Source organism: Apodemus sylvaticus, chromosome 1, assembly GCF_947179515.1.
Source record: "Apodemus sylvaticus chromosome 1, mApoSyl1.1, whole genome shotgun sequence".
Taxonomy (NCBI): domain Eukaryota; kingdom Metazoa; phylum Chordata; class Mammalia; order Rodentia; family Muridae; genus Apodemus; species Apodemus sylvaticus.
Window position 1 is genome coordinate 168,555,038 of NC_067472.1, and position 25,389 is coordinate 168,580,426.

The 25,389-nt window shown below is 50.3% G+C and overlaps 1 protein-coding gene across 1 annotated transcript in view; it reads right to left on the reverse strand.

Annotated features, from left to right (window-relative positions):
- Window positions 1-2,970: 2,970 nt before the first annotated feature.
- The window catches only part of Otog (otogelin), a 65,823-nt gene continuing 43,404 nt past the window's right edge, over window positions 2,971-25,389 (reverse strand). Inside the window, exons 34-53 of the mRNA XM_052193023.1 lie at window positions 24,703-24,871; window positions 24,330-24,475; window positions 23,555-23,644; window positions 18,379-18,562; window positions 16,040-16,260; window positions 15,748-15,886; window positions 14,133-14,327; window positions 13,720-13,932; window positions 13,136-13,240; window positions 12,868-12,975; window positions 11,500-11,601; window positions 11,195-11,293; window positions 10,189-10,229; window positions 9,084-9,159; window positions 8,799-8,977; window positions 7,884-7,988; window positions 7,589-7,708; window positions 6,659-6,704; window positions 3,311-3,390; window positions 2,971-3,206 (exon numbers count right to left, since the gene is read on the reverse strand). Of these exons, the coding sequence (XP_052048983.1) occupies window positions 3,006-3,206; window positions 3,311-3,390; window positions 6,659-6,704; window positions 7,589-7,708; window positions 7,884-7,988; window positions 8,799-8,977; window positions 9,084-9,159; window positions 10,189-10,229; window positions 11,195-11,293; window positions 11,500-11,601; window positions 12,868-12,975; window positions 13,136-13,240; window positions 13,720-13,932; window positions 14,133-14,327; window positions 15,748-15,886; window positions 16,040-16,260; window positions 18,379-18,562; window positions 23,555-23,644; window positions 24,330-24,475; window positions 24,703-24,871 (2,619 nt within the window). The 3' untranslated portion in view covers window positions 2,971-3,005. The remainder of the gene's footprint in view (window positions 3,207-3,310; window positions 3,391-6,658; window positions 6,705-7,588; window positions 7,709-7,883; window positions 7,989-8,798; window positions 8,978-9,083; window positions 9,160-10,188; window positions 10,230-11,194; window positions 11,294-11,499; window positions 11,602-12,867; window positions 12,976-13,135; window positions 13,241-13,719; window positions 13,933-14,132; window positions 14,328-15,747; window positions 15,887-16,039; window positions 16,261-18,378; window positions 18,563-23,554; window positions 23,645-24,329; window positions 24,476-24,702; window positions 24,872-25,389) is intronic.

Sequence of the window (25,389 nt, forward strand, 5' to 3'; positions counted from 1 at the left end):
TCCTACTATGGCTGCTATGACAAAAACCACATCCGGGCGATGGTGGCGCACGTCTTTAATCCCAGCACTTGGGAGGCAGAGGCAGATGGTTTTCTGCATTTAAGGCCAGCCTGGTCTACAGAGTGAATTCCAGGACATCCATGGATACACAGAGAAACCCTGTCTCAAAAAAACAATAAAATAAAATAAAATAAAATAAAATAAAATAAAATAAAAATCACAGACTTAGGTAGGACCTTAGAGCCATGCAAACGTATGCTCTCACAGTTTCCAGTTCCAGGACTTGTTACCCTTCATCAGAGCCCAGAAGGCCCGTGTTCTTCCTAGAGGCTCTAAGAAAAACCCACTTGGGTTTTGTGTGTGTGTGTGTGTGTGTGTGTGCACGCGCGCGCTAACCCTCTAGTATTGTCCCTCATCAGAACACGGGTCTACACTTTTTAAGAGAGTCACTTTGCTGCCTAGAGTTCACAGATTAATCTAGGCTGGCCAACTAGTGAGCCCCAGGGATGTTCAGGTGTCCACCTTCTTGGTGCTGGGATTACAGACATATTCCATCATATCCAGCTTTTTTTTTTAAAGCTTTAGTATGAGTATGAGTGTTCTACCTGCATGTATATATGAGCAGCACAAGCATGAACTGAACCCAGACCTCCTTCAGGAGCAGCACATGCTTCCAACTGCAGAGCTCTCTTCAGCCCCAATGCCTGGCTTTCTCAAGTGGGCCCCGGAATTGAACGCCCTGTGCTTGCATGGCAAGCGCTCCACCGGCTGAGCCTTCTCCCCAGGCGCGGCGCTATGAAGGAGAATGGCCTCTATAGGCACATGTGTGTGAATGCTTCATCTCCAATTGGTGGAACTGTTTGGGAAAAACTAGGAGGTGTGGCCCTGTTGGAGAAGGTGTGTCACTAGGGATGAACTTGGAGGGCCCAGAAGGCTCTTGCGACCTCCAGTTCTCCCTGTCCCATTCGCCGTGGATCCAGACGTCTGCTCCCAGACACTCCTTCACTCTGCCCTCGCGGACTCTAACTCTTGGAAACCCTGAGCTGAATTAAATGCTGTCTTTTCTAGGTGCCCTTAGTCGTGGTGTTTGATCACAGCAATGCAGAGGTGAGTAAGACACCAGCCTAGAAGCCACTTCTGGAATTCCACTTTCTAGACGCTGCCTGGAGCTCCTGGGTCCTCCTCCTTTGCACAGCATCCTCCTTATCTCCTCGTCTGCTCTGGACTCTGGCCTCCCTGCCCCCTTTCTACAGACCCATCTGAGTACACCACACTAATTGCCTCCTTAAAATCCTTAACCCACCACACCTGAGCGACCCTTTGACATGTAAGATGACGGCCTCTTCCCAGGTCCCAGGGATGCGCTGAATGCCTTTTTGGAAGGAAACTAAGCTAAGCTAGTTGCCTAAAACCATTACAACAGACATAGAAAAAGATTTTATGTGTAACCACCTTTCTGAATTCTGTGTATGTTTATGACAGTGCTGCTGGCCTTGGTGTTTTGGGGCAACTGAACAGCACTAACTATGTTCCCCTGTCCCACCTCCTTCCTGCCTGCTCCACAGCGGAGGAATCCTCACTCTAATGCCCCATGGTACAAGACAGGGCTGGTGATTTGTTCATCTGCCCCTGAAATGTCTTATCCTGGAGTCTTCTCAGGACTGACCTAACAGGAGCTCTGGGAATGTGGGCCGGAACATTGGGGACGAGGCAGGCAGTAGGGGTGCCTGGCTGGGAGTTGGGGTGATAGAGGAAAAAGCAGGTAAACTGCAGAAGTCCATCAGATCCCCGGGGCCCTCTCAGGGGTCTGATCCTCACAGCTGATGCTCTCCTGAATTCGAGGCCAGCCTGGCATCCTCAGAGATGCTTGGAAGACTTCTTGCAGTTTATTGATCCACGAAGAAGACACAGAAGAGTCACAGTGACAAAGCAGATGTGGGGACCATCTTGACCCAGTAGTACCTTTACCCCATGGGGGCATCAGGGCAGTGCTGGGACCTGAACAGCAGCAGCAGGTCATGACGTTTGAGACACAGTAGCACAAAGCAGTGCAGGAAAGAGGGGGTCTACAGGGTGCCATGTGGACAGGAGATCTGGCCCTGGCTTTAGGGGAGACACCTTGGTTTGGAGACAAGGCTATGACAGACCCTCGGGGCCACCTAGGCTGCAAACTCACACGGCCGCACGTTCACCTAGAGACATTCTACATCAACACTGAGTCACCGCCTAGCACAGTGAGACCTATCACAGACACACTTTTTACACGCTCTGAGGAAAGGGACAGAACTTTAGGCTGGAAGTGCCAGCTACACCCCAGAACTATCTGTGATGGGGACCTGGGCCCTTGTTGGGAAGCTCATCCTTGACGCATCTCAAACCTGGCTCAACGGTAGGTGAGCATGTGACACGCAGAGGCACAGACCTGCACCTGCTCTTCTAGACACCAGAATGTTAGGGCGCCCTCTGGGGCTCAAGGAGTCCAGAGCGTCACAGCGTGGCCTCACAGATCTCCACAGGCAGCTCTGAGTCCCAAGCCCATCCTCTTTTGCTTCGAGGAGTTCTAGGCCTCTTGACATAGACAGACATGTTAGTTAAATCCCTTTTCCTTGTGTTATGGTTTTCCCATTGTTAAGAGGGCCAAGAAAGAAGCAGGCCACCACATCTTAACCCTAAGCCAACCTTGGGTTCTGCTTTGGTTGCAGTGAAATCAGGAAAGCCTCAGCCCCTCCCTCAAGAAATCCTGGCCAGGGTCACAGATGGATCAGGCCTTCAGCTCCTGGGCCTGCAGCTTCCCTCCTGACCTCAAGCCATGTAGAGTTGGGTTCCAAAAGCCCTGAGCAGTGGCACTTTCCTATGTGCATGTAGAAGAACTCACACACGCGCGCGCACACACACACACACACACACTACAAACAAGATCTCCCACCCTTAGCCTCTCCCCTTTGTCACCTAGACCAGCTGGAAGGAGAACATGAGAGTGAGCAGCCAGCCCTGGCACCCAGGCCTCAGGACCACTGGCAGGCACAGTCTGTAGGCTCCTGTACTGTATAAGGCACCCAGGTAGCATTCGTGGCACAGAAGAGCTGCACAGAGCGACGCTGCAGTCCCAGCTCACGGCAACACTTGCAGAAGCGGGCATAGGTGTTGATGTTGTGGTTGTAGATGCTGGCAGAAGGGCACCTCCCGTCACAAGACACCAGGTTCACCTGGGGACAAGCACGTCAGCGAGGGGAACATCTGCCTCGCCAGTCCCTCAACCACCACCACCACCACCACCCCACCACCCCAAGACACCCATCCCTTCACGCACAGGGGTGTTACTCCTGCAGTCATTCTTGCGGATGGTCATGCGGATCGTCACCTTCTTGCAAGATCGTCCGTCCTCCTTACCTGGTAGGGGTGAGGTGGGCGAGAGTTGGGTCCCGGACGGGCATCAAGATGGGCCAGCCTGGGGTAGTTTATGTCATGTGAGAATGCTCTTCTTCCAGGTTGGTGTCCATACAATCATGTCCCCTCCAGCGAGGGGAAAGCCCTTTAACCCATTGTCTTAGAAGGAAGTGAGCAAGCAAGACAGAGGAAACACGGGGTGGCTAGAGAGAACTGAGACAAGGGCAGGCTATCTCCATACCCAGGCCCAACATTTATCTGTCATCCCTGTTGGAGACCCTCTCACATCCTCTCGGGGCTTTGGTGTTTCTACTCCAAGAGGACTCTAGCCATAGGAGTCTTCCACAAATGGACACCTCAAGCCCAAACAGGATGCTCCACACAGCGAGATCTATGGGGATTCCATAACTCCCAAGCAGGGGCTATGGGTGCAAACTGACAGTGTAGAGCTTTTTTCTGCCTAGATCACATCTCTCTCAGACGGACAGCCACGTGCAAGGCTCTCTTTTGCCTCACTTCCTTGAATAGTTTTCTCTGATATCTTCCCCAACCCTCACTCACCCACCCACCCCCTAGCCCCGTTCCCTGGCGAGACCTTTCTAGAGCCCCTCTTCTAGAAAATGCAATTCCCTTCCTCAGCCCTCCTTGATACCCCCTTGGCTTATTCTGTCCCAGGCACAGTCTGTCTGGCCAGAGGCACGTCTCTCATCGTGCTAGGGAGACCTAAGCGTGCAAGCTTGGGGGCCTTCCTCCCTGCGGTGTGAGTTCTAGTCTCAATCCAATTTTTTTTTCATATGTCAGAAGCTCATAGGAGGTGTGAAGGTGTACCCAGGGATGACAGACAGTGTTAGGGCTTGGGTATAGAGGCATGTATGGTTGTGGATTCTGGTGTGAAGAGCCCCACCAGAGTCTTTATGGCTTGGACCCTGCAGAACTCAAAGCCTCTGGTGGGACCATGGTGTGAGACAGTCTGTAACCTGGTTGAAGCAAGGCCACTCCCGAGACCCAATAGAACATTCTGCAAGGGACAGAATTCGTGAGCTATGCTCCCAGACTGATGACTCCATAATCCTGTGGCTATCAGTCACATATGGCCAGGCCCCAGGCCCCTAGCCATGTTCCCCTATCCCCCTGGGCTCTGCCTGCCAGAGTTCTCCTATGCGGGGACCCCCCCGCCCTCTCCCCTGCTCCCTTCCCCCCTGCTCCCCCCCAACAGCCTCCAGCCTTTAATCTGCTATGCCTGTTCTTCCATCTACCCCATAAAGAAACAGCCACAAAGCCTTCCTTATGCCATGTCCACAGTTCCCAGGCTAGTGACTGGCACACAGTGGCACTCAACGGATATCTGCTAGAGGTATGGGCTTGCCCTGCAAGGCCACGGAAGCCATGAGAAACCAACTGGGTAGAGAGTCCTCTCTCTTAACTTGTGAGACTCAGCACAGACAGTCAGGAAAATCAAGGGCTGCCATACCCCTGTGGGCCCTGGAATAGAAGGCTGAGTGTATTGTAGGGGAAGGAATGGTGGCCTTGGACCCCGGTGGGGACCAGATAAGTGAGAGCTATTAACACCCAGGAGATGTGTCTCAATACCCAGAATGCATGTGGGCCAAATGGCCTTCACCAGAGGCAAGGAGTCTCCCTTTCCATCACCCTCAGAGCTTGGGGACACCTAGAAGGGATACTTGGGACTAGCCATGTGTTTGCCTGCTTCCCGTTTTATGTGTTTCTGAGACAAGTATCTGGGCAGCAGTGGACACTGGCCCATGGGGGGGGGTAGGTCTAACAGGGACCATGGGAAACAAACTTCTTAGGAAACTGAGGAGGGAGCATAGGTTCAGGCCACACGGGGAACACAGAAGGTTCAGGGAGCATGAGGTCATGGATCAGCCAATCGAGGTCTGGAGCCAAGCTCTCCCGGAGTAAGTTGTGTGGGCATAAGAAGTGAAAAGCCTATGGCCCTTTGGATACAGGATCTGAGTATCGTAGAAGGGCAGGCTGGTGAGCGGAGGTCGCGAGGCTGACTGGTTCATGCAGTTAAGATGCTGGTTCTGTGACCTTTCCAAAGTTCCTAAGCTAATTCTTTCATTTCCCCCTTTTCTTTGTGCATGCTTCAATCCTGATGCAATTGCTGGTATTCTGATAGCTCAGACTCCTGGCCTTCTGTATCTAGTTCTTTGTATCTCTGCTTTAAAATCATTAGCTGTACTGTACCTATGTGTTTCTTAACAATAGTGACTAAGCGCTTCAAAATGTAGGGGCCAAAGGTCAACAATAGCAGAACAATCAGGTGTCCTAACAGGGTGGATATGAGGGTGGTTAACCAAGGGGAGGAGTTAAACCAAGACTGGAACCAGCCCTGACTCTGTTTTCTCTCTTTTCTGCTTGCCTAGCCCTTCTCTCCCCTTGGCCATTGACTCTTTAACAACCCTGAAATGGTCTATATAAAAGCAACACCACTCAGCTAGGGCAGCACATAGCCCTTCTATTCTACTACTACTAAGTAGCAGTACTACTTTTGCCCCTCCCAGAAGGGAGAGGCTAAATTACATTTCTCAGACCACAGGGAAGTCCCTGCAGCTAGGGGAGGCCCAGAGTTATCCCGCCACCTATCTCGTTCCCTAACAACCAATTAGTTTAAAGGAACACTGTTCTACCAATCACATTGTGCCTAATGGCGGCTGCCCTGAGGGCTGTATAAAGGCCCGCGCAGCCCACTGCGCAGGGTCAGTCTCTTCCCATGTGCAGGGAGACCCCCAGCATGCTGGATTAAATAAAATTCCTCTTGCTTTTTACATCAATTAAAAAAAAAAAAAGATGCTAGTTCTGGGTATTCAGGATTCCAGAAGCAAAGTGTGAGACAAAGGTTTCTGTCTGACAGCCAGAGGTCTGAAAGCCTAAGTCTCCTCAAAGAGACAGCTTCAAGACCAGGACTCATGGGACACAGAATCAATGAGGGGGACATGAGGAGTCTTCATCTGGGGCAGAAGAGGCAGGGTGACTAAGGAATGGATGACTTCCTGCATGGAGGGGCTATTGCCTTTTATCTCCAGCAAGAAGAGGTCTTGTACTGAGACAGAGTTTATGAACACGTGGCCTCCAGTCACCTGATTGTACCAGTGCCACGACCTGCATCTCCTGGGACATCCCTTTGTCTACTCATCCTGAGGGCTACCACCATAGATACCAAGGTGGTAACACAGCCCCTTGGCCACCTACGCGCACCCCCTCCCTCCTGCACACTGAACTCTGGGTCTCCACCGTGCTTACTCACATGCCCTGCAGCACCCTTCCAAGGATGGTACCACGGAGCCGCCGACCTAGAGGGCGAAAAGGAGTGGGAGGAGAATCCATGCTCCAGGCCAGGAGCCAAGGACCCAGGCACAGGCAAAAAAAAAATGTCCCAGAGAGCTGGACATGACAGTGCATGTTTATAATCCCAGGAAGATGTCTATAAGTTCTAGGACAGCCTGATCTATATAGTGAGTTCCAGGCTAGCCAGGAATACAAAGTAAAATCCTATCTCAAAAACCAACTAAATAAATAATACATAAGGAGTATAAACTAGTCTTTCTCCCATGGTGCCCTAAAGCAAGAGCTCTGTTGAAAAGCCTGAACCCAGGGACTTCCTGCATGCGTGTAAGCACAGTGCCTAAGGAGCCACAGTCCTCTGTGTGTATTTGTATGTGTGTGTGCATGTGTGTGTATGTGTGTGTGTTTGTGTGTGTGTGCATGTGTGTGTATGTGTGTGTGTTTGTGTGTGTGTGTGTGTTTTCTCTAAAGATGCAGAAATCTTCAAATGTCTATTATTAATCTTAGGAACCTTATCATTTCAATGGAAACCGTAGCCCTCCAGAGATCCTTTTCTTTGAGTTATACCCACCCTGAGAGCCTTCTACACCAAGTTAGACACATGCCATCCTATCATCCTAAATTACACATGTATGCATAAGTCCAGCACATGTATGTGTTGGTGTGTCAGTGTACAGTATATGTGCTGATGTCCCAATGGTGAAGGAATGATCAGTGACTTGAGACTGGGCCTGGAACTTGACCATGTGACTGCATGCCTTGGTTTGTGATCATGTTTGCAGATATGGGGTGTGACTGAGACAAACATTCAGGATTCTGACCCACTTTCCTCCCACCAGTAAAGCAACGGTGCCTTGGCTCGCCGCCAGCTGCAGGGGAAGGAGAGACAGACCTTGGCGCACTCGGTTTCATTGAGCGGAGGGCAGCTGATGGGCGAGCGGACAAGCACGGCCCCCAGGGGAGTGCTGCCACAGTGATGGCGGGCACAGTCTGCAATCCAGGAAGCACCAGGCTAGAGAACACACGGGTGGGCGGTGAGGGTTTCTGGCCAAATGGGCGGCATGGCCTGAAGACATGGAGAGCCCAGGACCAGGTGCCGCTAGGGACCCAGGGAGAACCTCAGTCTTAGTGTTAGGGCCTTAGGGTCTTGCTGGACCGGCTCCAGGGTGGGCTTGTAGACTGTTTACCAAGAACAGGGACGTGGTGCCATTCGGGAAGGTGAAGAGGCAGGACACGTTCCTGCAGGAGCCGCAGCAGGCCGCCAGGTCCCTTGGGTGGTCATACTCCTGGTTCTGAAGGCCAGGGCAGAGAAGGTGATATCAGCCTTATGCCCACACCCATGCTCTAGGTACCTGAAATCTGCTTGTCTCTGATGGAGCCCGGGGCTCAAGGAGAGCATGTACAGGTGCTCAGGAAGGAGACCACAGCCTGCCTCTGCTTCAGAGCAGACAGGCAGGGCTTTCTTGTCTTTGCCTGAAACCCCATTACCACCAGCTCCTAGACCCAGCCCTGGGGACCACGGAGCCCCCATCACTGCAGAGACAGCATTGCCAGCATCAGGGCAGGATAGGTTCCGGATGGACAGAGCTTGGCTTTCATCTCAGTCCCTGCTGTGCTTTTGATAAACCACTTGACCTCACCAAGTCCCCCTTTTCTCACTTGAAAGACGGGCACCATTCTTTTTGTTTGTTTGGTTTTTTGGTTTTTTGGATTGGTTTTTTCGAGACAGGGTTTCTCTGTGTAGCCCTGGCTGTCCTGGAACTCACTCTGTAGACGAGGCTGGCCCCGAACTCAGATATACGCCTGCCTCTGCCTCCCAGAGTGCTGGGATTACAGGCGTGCACCACTACCGCCAGGCTAATGGGCACCATTCTAACACCAGCATTCAAGCAGTATTTATTTAGATAGACCTTGGTCGGAGCCAGGCTTCTACCTTCGCTGGCTTTAACTGAGTCCGTTTGCTGCCCCACTCCAGCCTCCCCTAGCTGGGGGGGCCTCTGATGCCTGCTCTCTAGACTCCATTTCTGGAGCAGGCAGCAACCTGCTAAGGCTCTGCCAGCCCAGCCCTCCCGATGACGCCACACACTCCACGCAGTCCCTACCGCCTCGCAGTGCATGTCACAAAGGACAGAGGTGATGTTGATCTGGTAGAAGTTGGTGAGAGGGTCCAGCACGTCTGTGCACCGGGACGTGTGGCACACGCCATCCGCCGAGAGCTCTACCACAGTCTGGCCTGGCTGCATCACGCCCAGTTCACGGCTCAGGCACACGGGAGCTTTCACTGGGTGGGGGAGGGGCGGACCTGTCCTGGAGAGCCCAGCCGCCCACCCGGGCCCTCCCTGGCTGGCCTACCTGAGGCTCCCCGTGCCTGTCCCATTCCCACTCACCACACTCATACTTGGCGCAGCCGCACACGTTCTCCACGCTGTGCATGAACTCCTCGTCCAGCTGCGACTTTTCCCACTGCAGGTGACAGAGGAGTCAGTGTCCACAGTGGGCAGCCCGACCCCAGGCTCAGAAACAGCCTGCCACTGGGCCCATGTGCAGTGGGGAGGAAGAAGATGACAGCCTGGGGTCCCTTGGTGCCCAGAAGCCCAGCCACTATCCCCGCCATCCAGCCTCCTGCCCTCAGCATGGAAGACATGAGCCACCACCGCAGAGACCCACGCCTTACCCACACCCCAGTTTCTTTACCAGTTTCAGGGAAGAGAGGGGGATGGGGAAGGGAGCATGAGAGAGACAACGTGTGCTGGGGCAAGGCACAGGGTACAGAATCCAGAAACAGCCCAGGATAACTTCACACGCATCTCTAATGGCTACGCACCCTGGAGGTTAAGGGTTCACAAGAGTCTAATCCTGACTCAGCAATTTACCAAGTTTGCGACTATAATCTTAGCTCCCTTGTTTACATAAGTGAGATCATCACAGAATCAATCTCTTGGACTTGTCATAGCAATTAATAAGATAATTCATTAAAAAGACCTGGAAAAGTTCAGGCCAATGGTGAGGTGTCGGCAGCTGCCACTGGGCTATCACCAACTCCACAATCACCGCCATCACCACCATCACCATTCACATCATCGCCATAACCACCATCATCATCTTCAGCATCCTGACCGACATCCATCCCACCAACTCCACCACCATCATCATCATCACCACCATCATCATCACCATCATCACCACCATCATCACGGCCGTCATCACAGCTGTCATCATCTTCACTGTCATGACCATCCTCCCTAGCAGCCCCACCATGATCACCGTCACCCTCAGGATCTACGTACTTATTCCTCAGCACAGTTAAGCTGACTCTCCAAAGAGAGGACAGGCTACCCAGAGTGAGGGGCAGGGTTTAGGATACACGTGTTGATTTGAAATCCAGGGCTCTCTGCACTAGGTTAAAGGAAAACTCCAGGGGTTGGGGAGAAGAGGAGGATGGAAAAGAGGAATAGAATAATAGTGTGGGTAGAGAGGGCAGGATCTCCATACCAGATGGCATCTGGGCACAGGAATAGTGTCACAGTCACACTCTGAAAAACAGAAGAAGCCGGAAGCTACCTCACAGGGATGTTCAGACACTTCACTGCAGACAGCCGTGCCCCTCCAAAGGGTACAACTCTCAGCCTAGCTCAACCGGGGAGATGGGCAGAGAAATTGTCACCCTCCGATCACCCCAACACACAAGGGATGGAGCACTCCTGCTTAGATGGGGGGACAGTCCCGAGTGTCACACTCCTAACTGGGTATTGAGGGAGGTAAAGCAGGCCGACAGACCACTCATAGATTTCCCCTGGTCTTCCCCTGGAAGTAGGGCCTTTCCAGGAAAGTCCACTGCAACGATGCAACTTCTTCCCACTTGCATTTCCCACAGGTGCATTCCAGCAGCTGAGCCCTGCAGCACAGCCGGTGGGCAGCTCCAGCTGCGCAGAGTGGTCTGGGGCCACCGGAGACTAAAGCAGGGGGCACAGCAGTTTTAACTTTGAGGACCGAGGGCCACAGGCCAGAGCAGCTGGGAAAGTCTTTTTTGGGCCACTGGCTCATACAACAAAGGGATCTAAATGCTCCCCTCGGTGGCTGGCTTGTGCTGTGCCCCAAAGACAACTCAAGGGATGAAGTTGAGTATGACCCTGTCCTCATGTAACGTGTGTCTACAGAGGACTGGAAGAGGCATCCGAAAGCCGGAAGCAGAATGGTCTCCCAGTTCTTTTAAAGTCACTTTCAGAGTTTTGTGTCAAGCTCACCACTGCTCAGTATTGTCATAAGGTTCCTGTTGGCCTTCCAGGAAGACCTGAGGACTCAGACTATCTGGACTAGCAGGAGACGGCAAGAAGGACATTTGAATGAGAGACCATTGTTGATGCTAGGGAGGAGGCAGTCAGGCTGGTTCATGCTCAGAGTGGAGCAGGAGGAGGGAAGCCTGCAGACGGCCGAGGGAGGCCGATCTCAGCAAAGTCGATGGTGGTGAGGGCTCCCACCATACCCGACTGAAACTTACCACAGGACTTGTAGGGGCAGCAGCGGTCTGGGCTCCACACCTCCACCAGGGAAGTGCCCATGCCACACTGAACCTGCGGGCAGCGGAAGCTCTCACACACTGGGGCGCATGCGGCAGGAGGAAGACAGGCGACAGATTAGTCTCGGACACCTTAGGCTTTTACAACTGCTCAGGTGGCCGCATCACTCCTTCCCAGCTCTTGCTTCTACCCATACATTGTACCCAGACACCCCCATGGCAAGAGTGTCTCTTCAGGCTACGACCTCTTCGCATATGGCCCTCACTGAGCCCCAGCTGGGACTCACCGCACTGATAGAGAGGGCAGCAGAGCTCCGTGGTGTTCCTGTGCACCGTGAGTGCCTCTCCTTCCTGACACTCAGGCATGGGGTCTGGACACTCACCACAGCCTGTGGGGAAAGAAGGGTCACCACTGTCATATGAGTTCCCTTCAGAGGGAGGGTGGGGCCTCTAACCATCCCAAAGCAGCTTTTTGGGGTCTCTGGTATCTTGGCATCAGAACCTACATGTTCATCCTGTGTCTTCCCACAGGATGACCCCGAAAGCACACCTGTTTCTTGTGTTCAGCAACCCAGGGTTGCTATATAGTGTAGATGTATCTTTTATTCACCTGATGTAATTGTCATCTTGGAGGCTTTCTGCCTCCATCTGCTAACCTAGGCCTAGGCCTGGAAAGTCCTCGGTCTCTGAGACTTGCCGCTGAATAAGCTCCCCCTTTCTTCTTCTTTCTAGGTTCTACCTGGTGGCTCAGCTCAGCTGTTCCGGCTCATGCTCACCTCCAAGCTGACTGGTTCAGGCTGCTGGCTTCTCTCTCTCAGCCTCAGGCTAACTTTGGCTAAGCTTCTGGCTCTCTCTGTCTTCACCCATGTCTAGCTTGTTCTCTCTCTCTGCAACCTGTCTCTGCACAAACTGTCCCAATAAAACTGCCTCCTCTGTCTGTCCCTGTCTCTGTCTCTCTCTCTATATATATATATATATGTTACACATGCATATATATGTTACACACACATATATATCACACACACATATATATCACACACATATATATTACACACACATATATATCACACACACATATATATCACACATACACATATATATCACACATGCATATATATTATACACACATATATCACACATATATATTATACACACATATATTGTACACATACATATATATATTACACACATATATATTATAAACATACACATATATATCACACACACACACATATATATTATACACATATACATATAGATATATCACACACATATATATATTACACACATATATATTACACACACATATATCACACACACATATATATCACACATACACATATATCACACACACACATATATATTATACACATATACATATAGATATATCACACACATATATATATTACACACATATATATTACACACACATATATACCACACACACATATATATTACACAAACACACACATATATGATATATTACACACACATATATATATTATACACACACACACACACACACATATATATATATGTAATATATATATATCACACACACACATGTCTGCACTGCTCCTCAGGTAGCTTCCCTCTCAGTCACCCACAGAAGCAGGCATGAGGAAGGGGCTGATGCACAGCCCACAGCCACCTACCACAGAAGTAGGAGGTGCAGCAGGTGTCTCCTAGGCGGCCCTCGATCAAGATCTGGTCCTCGCGACAGGTGGGGACCTGTTCTTTCTCACACAGACCAGGGTCACACTCTGAGGGGAAAAAAAAACGAAATGTGAGCTCTGAACGCAGGCCCTGCCTGGCTATATCTGGGCTCCTCTCTGTCCCTGTCCAATTTTATCCAGGACTCAGAACACAGACATCAGTCTCAGCATCACAGGCCCAGCCCCCTCCCCCATCCCAACCTCTTACCGCAGCTGTAGCTGGGACAGCAGGAATCCTCCTGGAAGTGGGTGATGAGACTGTGGCCTGGGCGGCAGGTGGGAGCGAGGCCCTCGCACAGCGTCTGGTTACACACTAGGGAGCAGGCCACACACCCTATCACCTGGGGCCCAGTGTCCTCACAGCTCACCTCCACTCCCTGCCCTGCCCTGCCCTGCCCTGCCCTGCCCCTACTCTCAAATGGCTGCCTCTGAGGACTCCACACGGCAGAGACTGAGATGATCTAGATGGACTGCATGCCAGTGTTTAAGATCCCCCTGCAGCCGGGTAGTTATAGGAGATCCAGGCATGGTCCAGTGATAGTGATTTACAGAATCTACAGGAGCAAGAGCAGACTACGGTGCTATCTCCAGGCCTCTGCCCATTGCATTCCAACTCAAGCCTCTGCTCCTGCTCCCCCCAAAGCCTGGCTCTCTATTTCCCCTTGGTGAACACTCCAAAAGATGCTCCAATTTCCAGGCCTTATCCCAGTTGTCATGGCCACACAATAGACGCAACTGGAGTCAGTTGCTGGCTCACAGCTGAAGGCCAGGGAAGCCAAGAGTGGGACTCACCGCAGATACTCCCCAGGCAGCAGGGGTCCTCTGTGGGCTGTAACAGGATCACTTCTCCAAAGCGGGGACAACTCTCAGGTCGGGGACCAGGGCAGTCCAGGTCCACAGGTATGATGGTATCTGGGGCCTGGCATTGCTGCTGGCAGCAGCCACTGAGGGAGCTGTTCCAGGTCTCCCCCAGAGCACGTGGCACCCCTGTGCTGTCAGTGCAGGCTGCAGTGGGAGACGTATCGGAACACAGGGACTAAGGACCAGACAGTCTCAGGCTCCAATCCCTCTCATCCAAACATGAACCACCCCAGGGCCAAGACCTGGAAGTGCAAAGTGGCCTCTCCCAGGGTCTTCGGGAAGCAAACGAGGCACTAGTGGGAGACTGGGCTTGGGGGAGCCACCTGGGGAGGACAGGGACCTACCACATTTGTCCTCAGGGATGCAGAGTGCTGAGTGTCGCCGGTGCAGAACGGTGCCCTCCGAGCACACACAGCCCTCACCAAGCACTTGGCACTGCTCTGGGTCCAGGGGACCCAGTATCCCATCCTGGCACGTTTCAGGGGGTTCACAAGCTGACACACAGGCCTGGTAGGTAGAGTCACTGGAGCACAGGAAGGCTGTAGGGATATAATGGACATAAGGCCTAGTCCAGTTCCCCGGGGCAGGGATCCTGCTATGGGCAGCAAGTGTAGGGAGGGGTGAGGAGGAGCAGAGTGTCCACCCTGCCCAGCTGGTCACTAAGTCTGGGGCTTATAAGCCCTGGATCTCCTTCCTCTGGGTCAGAAGTCCTGAATGGATTGCTCCCTAGCCCAAATGCTGTTCACTGTCTGCTTTTCAAATAAAGTTTTATTAGAACACAGATGTGCCAGTTCTTTCGTGTAAATATTATTTGTATTGCTGTGGGGGAGAGAGGGTTGTATTGTTGAGTCAAGGTCTCATTACTTGAGACAAAATTCATCTCCCTGGCTCGGCCTTCCAAGTACTAGAGTTGCAGAAGTCAGTCAGGGTACCCCGTTCATTTGCATACCGTCTTTGGCTGTCTCTGCACTGCAAGGGTAGAGCAAAGGCCTTGAAACTGAGAACATATGGCTCACAAGGACACAGTATTGGCTATCTGGCCCTTTGAAAAACTTTGCTCTAGATCAGTGTTTTCCAGTGGTCTTGGTGGAGACAGTGGATCTGGGGTTTCAGCCCAGCACACACATAAGGATGATGAGAAGTTCTTTGGGCATTTTAGAAATCCCATTACCAGGACTCCATCCCATACCAAGTAAACCTCTGAGGAGGCCCAAAATGTATCCAAGTTTCCTGTGTGAATAGCTGAGTTGAAATGACTGCTAAGTTGAAAAAAGAAAGCAATCCTATATTCATGATACATTTTTTAAAAGTGCTGGTGTTGCCCTCCTCAAATTGGCTCCATATTCTCTGTGCCAGAATCCACAGTTTAAAAATCCTACTCTGTACACTTTGAGTCTTTTCCTTCTTATTTGCCATAGATAGATGACAAATCCATCTCAGGAGCTGTCCCCATGGGTCCATGGTAGAGAATAAAAATGTTTTACCCCTGCATGACCCAACTCTAACAGGATACAGGTAAGGAAAAGTCAGGTCCCATTTCTGTCTTCAAGGAAGGAAGGAGAGATCCAAAGACGAGAAAGGTCAAGCAAAGAGAACTCCCAGCCGGGAATCATGTGTCAGGCTGGAGAGATGGGCAGCCATGATCTCCTATTGACTCAAGGCACTTTAGGAGAAAGCAATCGTTACTCTGCCCATTGTGTAAAGAAATGATTCAATTAAAACCAATTGATTAAAACAAAATGATTACTTATTGTTCATTAATTATAAATATAGCAAATGATTTTGCTCATTAGCATAAAATGTAAACACAGAATATTTACAAGCACATTGATATAATCAACGAGTGAAGAGATGAAGCTTGGAGAACCATTGGCTCGAGGTGGCTCTGGGAGCCCTGTCACACACTAATGGCATGAGTTCAAGAGAACTGCAGGAGAAACGGCCCTGGCCCCTACTCACGGCAGTAGTCGGAGCCCCGCCACTCGATGCACACGTGGAATTTGTGACACATAGCCACATACACAGTGAGTGCCACACAGGGCTGCTGCACGTACTTGGTGTCCCGGATCCACAGCTCACAGAATGACTCCGGGGAGACCTGGACGGGTGCATCTGTTAGTGCTGCCCCATCCTGGTGCCCCGAATCCCAGGGCCCAGCTCAGTCTAATCCTGCCCGGAAGACCGTGCTGGGTCTCCAGGTGCCCTCCTCAGCCCGGGACGTCTCCCCACTCTGCACTCCATGGACACCTACGAAGCTGTGGCAGGCGCTGAAGGTGCGGTTGGACACCATGCGAAGGCAGGGCGAGCAGTCAGCTGTGGCACAGCTGTCTGGGCGGAAGCGGGTCTGACCCTCTGAGGTCAGGGAGCTGGGCACCTGCCAGCTGTCCAGAAAGGGAGCGGGGTCCTCTGCCTCGCCCAGCACAGAGCCATCCTTCAGAGTGAGGTCATTGGCTGCCTCTCCATCACAGATACCTGAAAGGGACATCATGGTGTCACGAGGCACAAGGCCCACTACTAACTACCCCAGGGTGGCTCTCACCCGGAGCAGTCATCAGACAGGTCTGAAGGTGTTACTGAGTTTTGCCACGTGATGGATAAAGAAAGGGAGACACAGGGAGCCAGGGCACCTGCTGTGCAGGAAAATGCACACAAAAAATATTTAGGGAGAAGGGACTCAGTGGTTTGAATGTACTTTAAAATGGCTCAGAGATCCACACATGTATGCATATACATACGTGTATATAATATATACATATACATGTATTATATGTGTGTATATTAGAGAAAGATAAGCAAATGTAAATAGTTACATCTAAGTAAAAGTCAGTAGGGCTCCTTTAGTCTATCTTTTAATTTCTATCTCTGACACATCACAGTGGAGAGTTACCTCTTAGGAACCCGCTCTAGTGGGGATGGCTAGCTAACTCTGACAGATGCTTCATTGGCTTGCTGGAATCAGTCATCCATGTCCCCCAGACTCCCTTGCAGCCGGATGTGAGTGTGTGGCTGAGGCCCAGCCAACGGTGTGTGAGTTAAGGCGAAAGGGAGCTTGCAGAGGTCCTGCCTTGTTTACCCTCTGCGGATTTGGAAGCTTACCCTGAGCAGTAGGGAGGCAATCTGGGGTCTGGGAACGGGAAGTCATGCTCTCAGGAAAATATGCTTCTGCCATGTTGGGTACGGAGATGAGGGCAAGAATGTGGTTTATCTGCCGCTAGGGCTCATGTGGCTGCACCTCCCGTGTGTTCTCAGCTCCAGATGAACGCTTTCTCACCTGTGCCTTTGTTTGACTCTTCTGGCCTACAATGCTTTCTTGAACATCCTTCATCCCAGGGTGCTTCCCATCCACGACCTTCCCAGTTCTGCGCAATAGCAGTAGCTTGCAGGAAAGTTGCACTAGCCATTTTACCTAAGTGCCAAGGAATTTTCTTTCCCAGGTCTCACTGAAACTCCCTCTGTTGCCTAGCAGGGCCCCCAGTGTATGTGCCAAAGGTCAGTTCAGATAAAACAGAGATGGGAATGATCTGGCTTCTGTTCTGATATCTCCGACCACCCCGTTTGCAACTCTTTGATTTTATTAATTCTCTCGATAGCGACATTTTGGGTCTGGGTTTTGAATCCCCAAGGGGTATCCCAGAAAGAACATGGCCTCCTGGATCCTGTCACCTTTATCAGAGATAAACAGAGCATGGTAGAAAGGAAGAGAAAGAAGATGTGATGGCGGCCATGCTGACAGTGGCGATGGAAGTGGTTGTGGTGCTGATGGTGACCGTAGAGATGGAGATGATGGTGGAGAGGACGGTGGAGAGGATGGTGGTGTCATAAAAGGAAAGATGTTTTCTCAGTAAGAACGGAAGCTCTATAGACCAGAGCCTAGTGTGTTCTGCTTCCCAGAGGCTGGTAGTTAAAGAATGGAGAGAGAGAGAGAGAGAGAGAGAGAGAGAGAGAGAGAGAGAGAGAGAGAGAGAGAGAGAGAGAACCTATGTCACTCACCATCACATCATCACCGTCACAGCAGCCTGCCGTGAAGGGTCCCTGCAAGGAGCAGCAGCCCCCACCCAGACCTCCTGCACCTGTATTCCTAGCAGTCTTTAAGAGATTTCTGTCTGCTGTCATGCCGTGGTCTGAGGAGGCCTAGCTCTGCGTGTCAGAGCAGCTCTGCTATGTGCCTGTCAGAGGGCCACTTGACCTCTCAGCCCCTGCTTGTCTCTGGCTCAGGGAAGACACTAAGGGCCACTTCCCAGGACTGTTGTGAGGGTGACCTGGAGTAACTGATCTCAAAGAGTGGAAGTGTCTGGCCAAGGGCCACTGCACATGTAGACAGGAAGGATTATCTGGCATTAGGAAGCTGTCGGGGATGCTGACAGACAAACCTGGCTGAAATGACAACTGGCAAGGGAACCCTGTACGATTCCCTGCGGACGGCCTCAGCCCCAGACATAGACGTGAGGCCTCCTGGCACTGGCAGCTCTGTTGGTCCCTCCCGTGGCCTGATACCCTGTCCCAACATATCCTGATCCAAGGGAACCTTCCTGGGACCAGAGAGGGACCAGGGAACACTACCCCTCCCCCACCAGCTGGGTCCCGCCTTACCACACAGGCCACGGCCCTGGGTCTTGCTGGCTTTGCTGGCTTCCAAGATCATGAGTCCTGAGCTGTGAAACCACTGGATCTGGATGTGTGACGGTGTCCGGACAATATACATGTGCCCCGTATCCTCAATTCGGAAGCCATATCGGCTCATGGGTGGCCACACAACTTGAGAGTCCACAGTCACCTTAAGGGGTAAGAAATTGAAATTAAGAAGAGCCCCCACCTACCTACCTACTCATCTGTATGTCCACCGACTTATCATCTACATATCCATCCAGCTGTCAGTCTGTCTGTCTGTCTTTCTGTCCGTCCAGCCATCCAGCCGTCCACCTACCTCCTGACCCACCCATCTCATCCATCAGTGAACTGACAAGCACTCCCTAGGCACCTCCCGAGTGCCAGGCTGTTTGGAGCACATGCATCCAAAGCATAGACCAACAGAACATGGGAGAATTCTGAAAATACTTTTATGTGCAAACTCCGATAAAACCAGAACTATAATGGCAGGAGGAAGGCTGAATCTCACTGCATACATAAACACACTCCCACCCTCCTTCATCTATTGCCTGAGGATTCCGTGCTCCCTCCCTGGTATCAGCTGGTTTCCTGCTGACCATCGAGGAAGAATGCAGCTGTTCCCTAGCAACAGTTACCATTAGATCACCGTTTCCTTTGGGGAAAGGAACTGTCCGACTCTTTGAATTCCTAGCACTTGTCTTTGGGTTTGGCATCAATTGAGGCTCAGTCAATATCTGTTCAGTTCTGAGCACACCTCACAAACATTTTAAATTCCAGGCTATAGCTTCTACTACAAATTGACAAGGTTAAAATTATATGAGATGGAGTAAGAATTGAGTTGTATGCCATAAAACTAAAAGCAGAAAAGATTAAGATTATAAAGTATTTATAATGATTTACCATCCTCCATCCAGGAATAGACTATTCTGTTAATCACTCCACCAGTCACCCAGCATGTGAATCGCTGAGCTACAGGAAGGGAACCTCTGTTCAGGAGCCAGAAAACTATAGCTTTGGGAAGGTCCTCAACTCTCTAATACCCCCAGCCTTCCTATTTGCACGGACAGAGGCTTGAACTCCAGGTTGTGAGTGCGCCCATCCACATGTGAGGCCGGGCAGCTGGCCTGTAGCCACAGAGTTCCACAGGCCTTAACAGCACTCTACGCCATAATGAGATTAAAGCAGTCATAAAAATCTTCCAAGAAGGAAAAGCCCAGGACTGAACAAATCCTTGGCCAAATTCTGCCTGAACTTTAAAGAATTAATGTCAATGCCCCTCAAATTATTCCATAAAACAGAGAGGAAGAGAACGGTACCAAATTCATCTTGCAAACCCAATATTACTCTAATGCCAAGTTGGCTAAGAATATGACAATAAAACCACCCCTATAGACAAATTTCCTCCTCTCTCTCTCTCTCTCTCTCTCTCTCTCTCTCTCTCTCTCTCTCTCTCCTCCCTCCCTCCCTCCCTCCCTCCCTCTCTCTCTTTCTCAGTAAAATACTTGCAAACTAATTCATTCTTACAGTAAACATATCATATACCAGGATCAAATTGGTTTCAGAGTTGCAAGGATGATTAAATATATACAAGTCAATAGATGTATTACAGCACAAAGAAAGACTCATGGGTGGAGATCACCTGATCATCTCAATGAATGCAGAAAAGACCTTTCACAAAGTCTAGCCTCTTCTGATGATAAAGGAAGGCCCAGAAGAAGTCAGGAATAGGAAGAACAGATCTCAGTGCAAGGAAGACTGGGTGGTAAGCCTACGGGAGACATTATATTAAATGGGGGTGGGTGGGGGTGACAGCATTCCCTCTACAGTCAGGACAGACACATGCGTCCACTCCCTCTGCTCTCATTCAATACAGCGTTTGAAGTTACATCCAGACCAATAAGGCCAGAGAACAAAACAAAGGCAGCAAAAATAAGAAAGGAAACACAAATCACAATATTCCTCCTTGCAGATAATATAATCCTATATTAAAAAAAAAAAACCCTGAGACATCATCAGAGAGTTCTGAGACTGGATGCTTTCAGTGTAGTAGTGGGGACGCAATCCCATTGTCAAGAGACTCAAAAGAACAAAAAAGCAGAGAGAAATATAACCAAGAAGATGAATATATCTACAATAAAAACTTTAAGCATTAAAGAAGGAAATTGAAGACAGAACACGGAAAGAGCACTCATGCTCATAGATTCCCAGGAGCAACACTGTAAAAATCAATAGCAATATACAGACTCAACACAGTTCTTATCCAAGGAAGCAATCCTAAAATTCTTATGGAAGTCCAAAGGTCTCTGTACAACCAAAACAACCCCAGAAGGAGGAGCGATGCTGGATGTTCACAATACCCAACTATGAGTCACACTCAGAGCCACAGTGGGTGGGGGAGCAGACACACGTACCACAGCACCAACACAGAGATAGACATGTAGTGCACGGTGTCAAACAGAGGATCCAGGAGTGAGCACACAGCTCCAGCCATCTGGATTTTCACAGAGGCTTAAAACGCACATTGAAGGAAAGTCAGGCTCGTCGGCAGATGGTGCTGAGAAAACTGGAGACGCTCATTCCGAAGGTGAAAACCAGAATTCTGTCTCTCCCTATTCAAAACTTAACTCAAAGTGGATGGAAAGCTTTAATGTAAGATGTAAAAACTTTGAAACTGCTAGAGGAGAACAGAGGAATGCTTCCTGACACAGACGGGAAAAGGACTTTCTGAAAAGGACCCCAGTGGCCCCAGAAATCACAGTGAATTTGATAAACACGGTTTCATCAGATTAAAGAAATCCTGTCCCGTGAAGAAAACAATTGCCAGAAAAAAGTGTGGTTTGCAGAATGGAGTGAATCTTTCCATTCGTCTAAGAGAGGATCAATATAGCAGCTATATAAAGAACTCAAAAATTAAACACAAAACACCAAATCCTCTGCTTTAAAAAAAAATTGTGAAAATGAATTGAACAGAGAATTCTCCAGGGGAAGAAAAATAGCCAGTAAATATACGGGAAAAATGGTCGCACATGTTTAGTCGTTAAAATACAAATAAAAATAAGATTGAGGCTCCCTCTCCCTAGACACACAAACAACAGATACTGGCATAGTAGTGAAAGTTGACAAAGGGACCTTATAGCTGCATTCAGAAGGCGAGTCAGTTAGCCATGTGGAAATGAGAGCAGAGGCCCCACAAAACCCCAGGTTTAGTGACCATACGGTCCAGCTACCCCACTCCTGAATATATACCTGCAGGAACTAAGACACCCTAACCAAGAGGTGTAAGAACACCTGTTTATTACAGCCATTCGTGACTGCCAGCTTGTGGGATCATCCTGGATATCCAACAACAGACAAATGGAGAAAGCCAATTGTGTGTGAGTGTGTGTGTGTGTGTGTTTGTGTGTGAGTGTGTGTGTGTGTGTGTGTGTGTACACATCCACTTGTGCATATGTAATGAACTTTTATTCAGCCATTCAAAAAAAGATCAAGCTGGGGCGGTGGTGGCGCACGCCTGTAATCCCAGCACTCTGGGTGGCAGAGGCAGGCGGATTTCTGAGTTTGAGGCCAGCCTGGTCTACAGAGTGAGTTCCAGGACAGCCAGGGCTACACAGAGAAACCTTGTCTTGAAAAAAACAAAAAAACAAAAAAACAAAAAACAAAACAAAAGCCCCCCAAAAGATCAAATTATGTCATTTGCAAAACAATGGTTGGAACTAGAGAGAATCATGTTAAGTGAATAAGCCAGACTTTCTCATGTGGTGTGTGTGTGATATATGCATATATATTACATATTGACATGAACACGGAAGGCGACTGTTTGGAAGGAGAAAGGGTACAAAGGTAATGGCAAAACAGGTAATCAAGTCCATGATGTTCATGTGTGAAAAGTCCTCATAAAACCCAATATTTTATAGTTATTTTACACGTATATTTTGAATATATGCTAATAAGAAGGAAGAATTTATAGATCTATACTAAATATGATACATTCATGTGTGTGAATTATGCCTTTTTTATTGAAAGGTTAAAAAAAAAACAAGGAATGGATTTTAGGGAACTGTGATGGTGTCAATGAAAAATGTCCCCCACAGGCTTCCTTATTTGAATGGCGTCCTTAGTTCCTGTTGTATTTGGACAGGCTATCAGGCTATGGAACTTTTAGACAGCATAGCTTGCAGGAGGAAGTTCATCACTGGCGCGGGCCTTGAGGGTTTACAGCTTCGCCTCACTTCCTGTCCAGCGCTCTGCTTCCTGCTCTGCTGCCTGCTGCCAGACCCTCACCGCTGTTTCTGGAACCATAAGCCAAAATGGACTCTCCTGTCTCTAAGTTGCTTTTGTTGTGATGAATAAAGGGATTTTATTTTATTTATTTCTTAAGCCTCTTCCCTCATCAGAACCCCATCAACCAAACCTTGCTTGAGAACCTTGGCAATCAGGGATGGAGGGCAGAGCCCAGCAGGGAAGTGTTGATCTCGGAAACAGAATGAGGGCAAGCAGAATGAGGGCAAGTGGATCTGTGGACACTCCCTGGTGTCCCTTACTGCCTGTGAAGGGAACCCCGCCTACGGGAGGTCTTTCGGATGCTCCAGCTTCCCTCACTGACGTGGCTTTAACCCTGAGTTCACGAACCTTCAATCGAGGGCACCTCACTTCCACAGTGCCTGCTTAGAAAGGGCTTTGGAATGCTTTTATGTGACTATATTGCCTCATAAAACATTGCAAAGGTGACATTTTTGACAGAAATTATTTAAGGCCACACTGTCTTGCCAGTCTGATGTCGCCTGTTTACCTTCTTCCTATAAAAATGGAGGAAGCATCTTAAATAAAGCAACTTTCAAGTACCTCATGTTGCTTTATTATTTTATTTTATTTTATTTTATTGTATTTTATTTTATTTTGTTTTATTTTGTTTTATTTTGTTTTGCTTTATTTTAGACAGTCTCATGATGTAGGCCAGCCTGGCTACACAAGAGACAGTGATGCTCCTGCCTTTGCTTCCTGGTGCTGGGATTACAGGTACGCGCCATCATCCTTAAAAGAGAGAGTCTTCCCAATCCCTGCCCCTAATTACAAAGAAGTCTCAAGGCCCCGCTCCTGCCTTGGCTGGTCCTCCCTGAGCACTGCTTGGCCCTGCAGGCCACCTGTTTGGTGTGCTCACCTTCCGGTTAAAGCGGTCGATGCTGACATGGTGGGCCAGATGCGTCACATTCAGTATCACCAGACAGAATGGGGGCCAGTTCAGATGTCCCTGCAGAAAAACCAGCCTCATCAGAAGAGCATGCACCCTCCAGTTCTCCTCCACCCGCGTGTGAGTCTAGGAAGCATGAGCACACCTGCAGGCTGAGTAGAAGGAGCTGGAGCCCTACCCGACCTCATGCTGGCCCAGATGAAGGGAAGGAGGGAGGAAGAGAAAAAGGAAGGAAGAGGGGAAGGAAGGAAGGGAGGGAGGGAGGGAGGAAAGAAGGGAGAGAGGAAAGAAGGGAGGAAAGGAGGAAAGGGGGAAAGAAATGAAAGGAGGGAGGGAGTGGGAAGAAGGGAGGAGGAAAGAAGGAAGGAGAGAAGGGAGGGAGGGAAAAGGAGAAGGGGGGATACTCCCTCCCTTCACTTGGCTCCCGGGTTATCCTCACAGCCAGTCCCTGCAGGTGGCACCAATGACTTCGGAATGGCTTACCCAGTCCTCTAGAACTACGTGTCAACTCAAAGGAGACAGGAAAGGTGCAGGGCCTGGAATCCTGCAGATCCCATGGTCAGGCCTCAGTCACCTGGCCTAACCAGTTGCCATCCCACGAAGGTCCAGGGTGGCAGAGAGAGATGCCGCCATGTGCACCCCCCCCCCTCAAGTCTACTGTAACCTCTGGTGTTCCTTGAACTCTCTCACCGCCCAGTCTCCCCTGTCAGCCTAGTTCAGATCTCAGGTCCCGGCAGTTCCATACCAGGTTGGCACTCTTGCAATCCAGGACATGCACGGAGATGGCTTCGTCTGGGCTCTGGCTGAGGATGTAGACGGCCTCCTTGAACAGAGCCGCATGGCTGCCATCGAAGGTTACAAAGCTCAGGTCTGGGAAGATGGAGCATCGGCCTGGAGGCAGGGGCAAAGAAGAACAAGTGGGTGGTCCCAAGCCACCAGGAAGAAGGGCAGGTGACTCAGACACCCCGGGGGTTGGAGAGTTCCTGGGATCAGGTGTCTCACACAGTTCAGAGGTCACAAGGGAAGGAAATCTGTCAGGGCAGGAGTCACAGAGCAGGGGAAGAGGCATGCCGGGGTAGGGAAAAGGCACAGTGGCTCGGGCCAACCCCATAACTTACAGGCACATTCCCAGAGTGGGCAGCAGCGATCCCCGCCCACCCGCACAGCAAGGCCCAGGACCCCACAGCGAGGGCGTACGGCACCGTGAGGACAGTGCTGGGTCTGGTTCACACGGATTAGCTGGCCTTCTAGGCATATGTGACGGACGCAGTCTTGTTCAGCTATGGGCTGAGGCACAAAGTGGAGTGTCAACATGACAGACACTTGGAACTTATGGTATCACCTACCTCGACCCTTCTGGAACAAGCCGGTCTGAGCAGGGCAGGTAACATTGAGGTAAAACTAGGGAACTAGTTGTGGCTAGTTTCAATAGTCAACTTGAGTCAACCAAGAATCGCCTGGAAGAGAGCCTCAATGAGGGTTTGTCTGGATCAGGTGGGACTGTGGGCACACCTGTGGTGGGTTGTTTTAAGTGATGCGGGAAGACCCAGCTTGACCTCGGCCAACACCACGGTCCTTGGTTTTGAGCCCCGGACTGTGTGAGCATAGGGAAAGCTAGCCGAGCAGTAAGAGTTCTTTCTCACAGACCAAAGCTCACTCCCACCACACCCCACAGGAACACACCAAGCATCCAATCAGCCCTGGACCCAAAAGGGCAGGCTGGGACCCTGCTGTGGTTTCGGGGAACCTGGTGATTTTTAAAGTACGAGGAGCTTCAGATAAGGTCGAGTAAGGTCAAGGGTCAC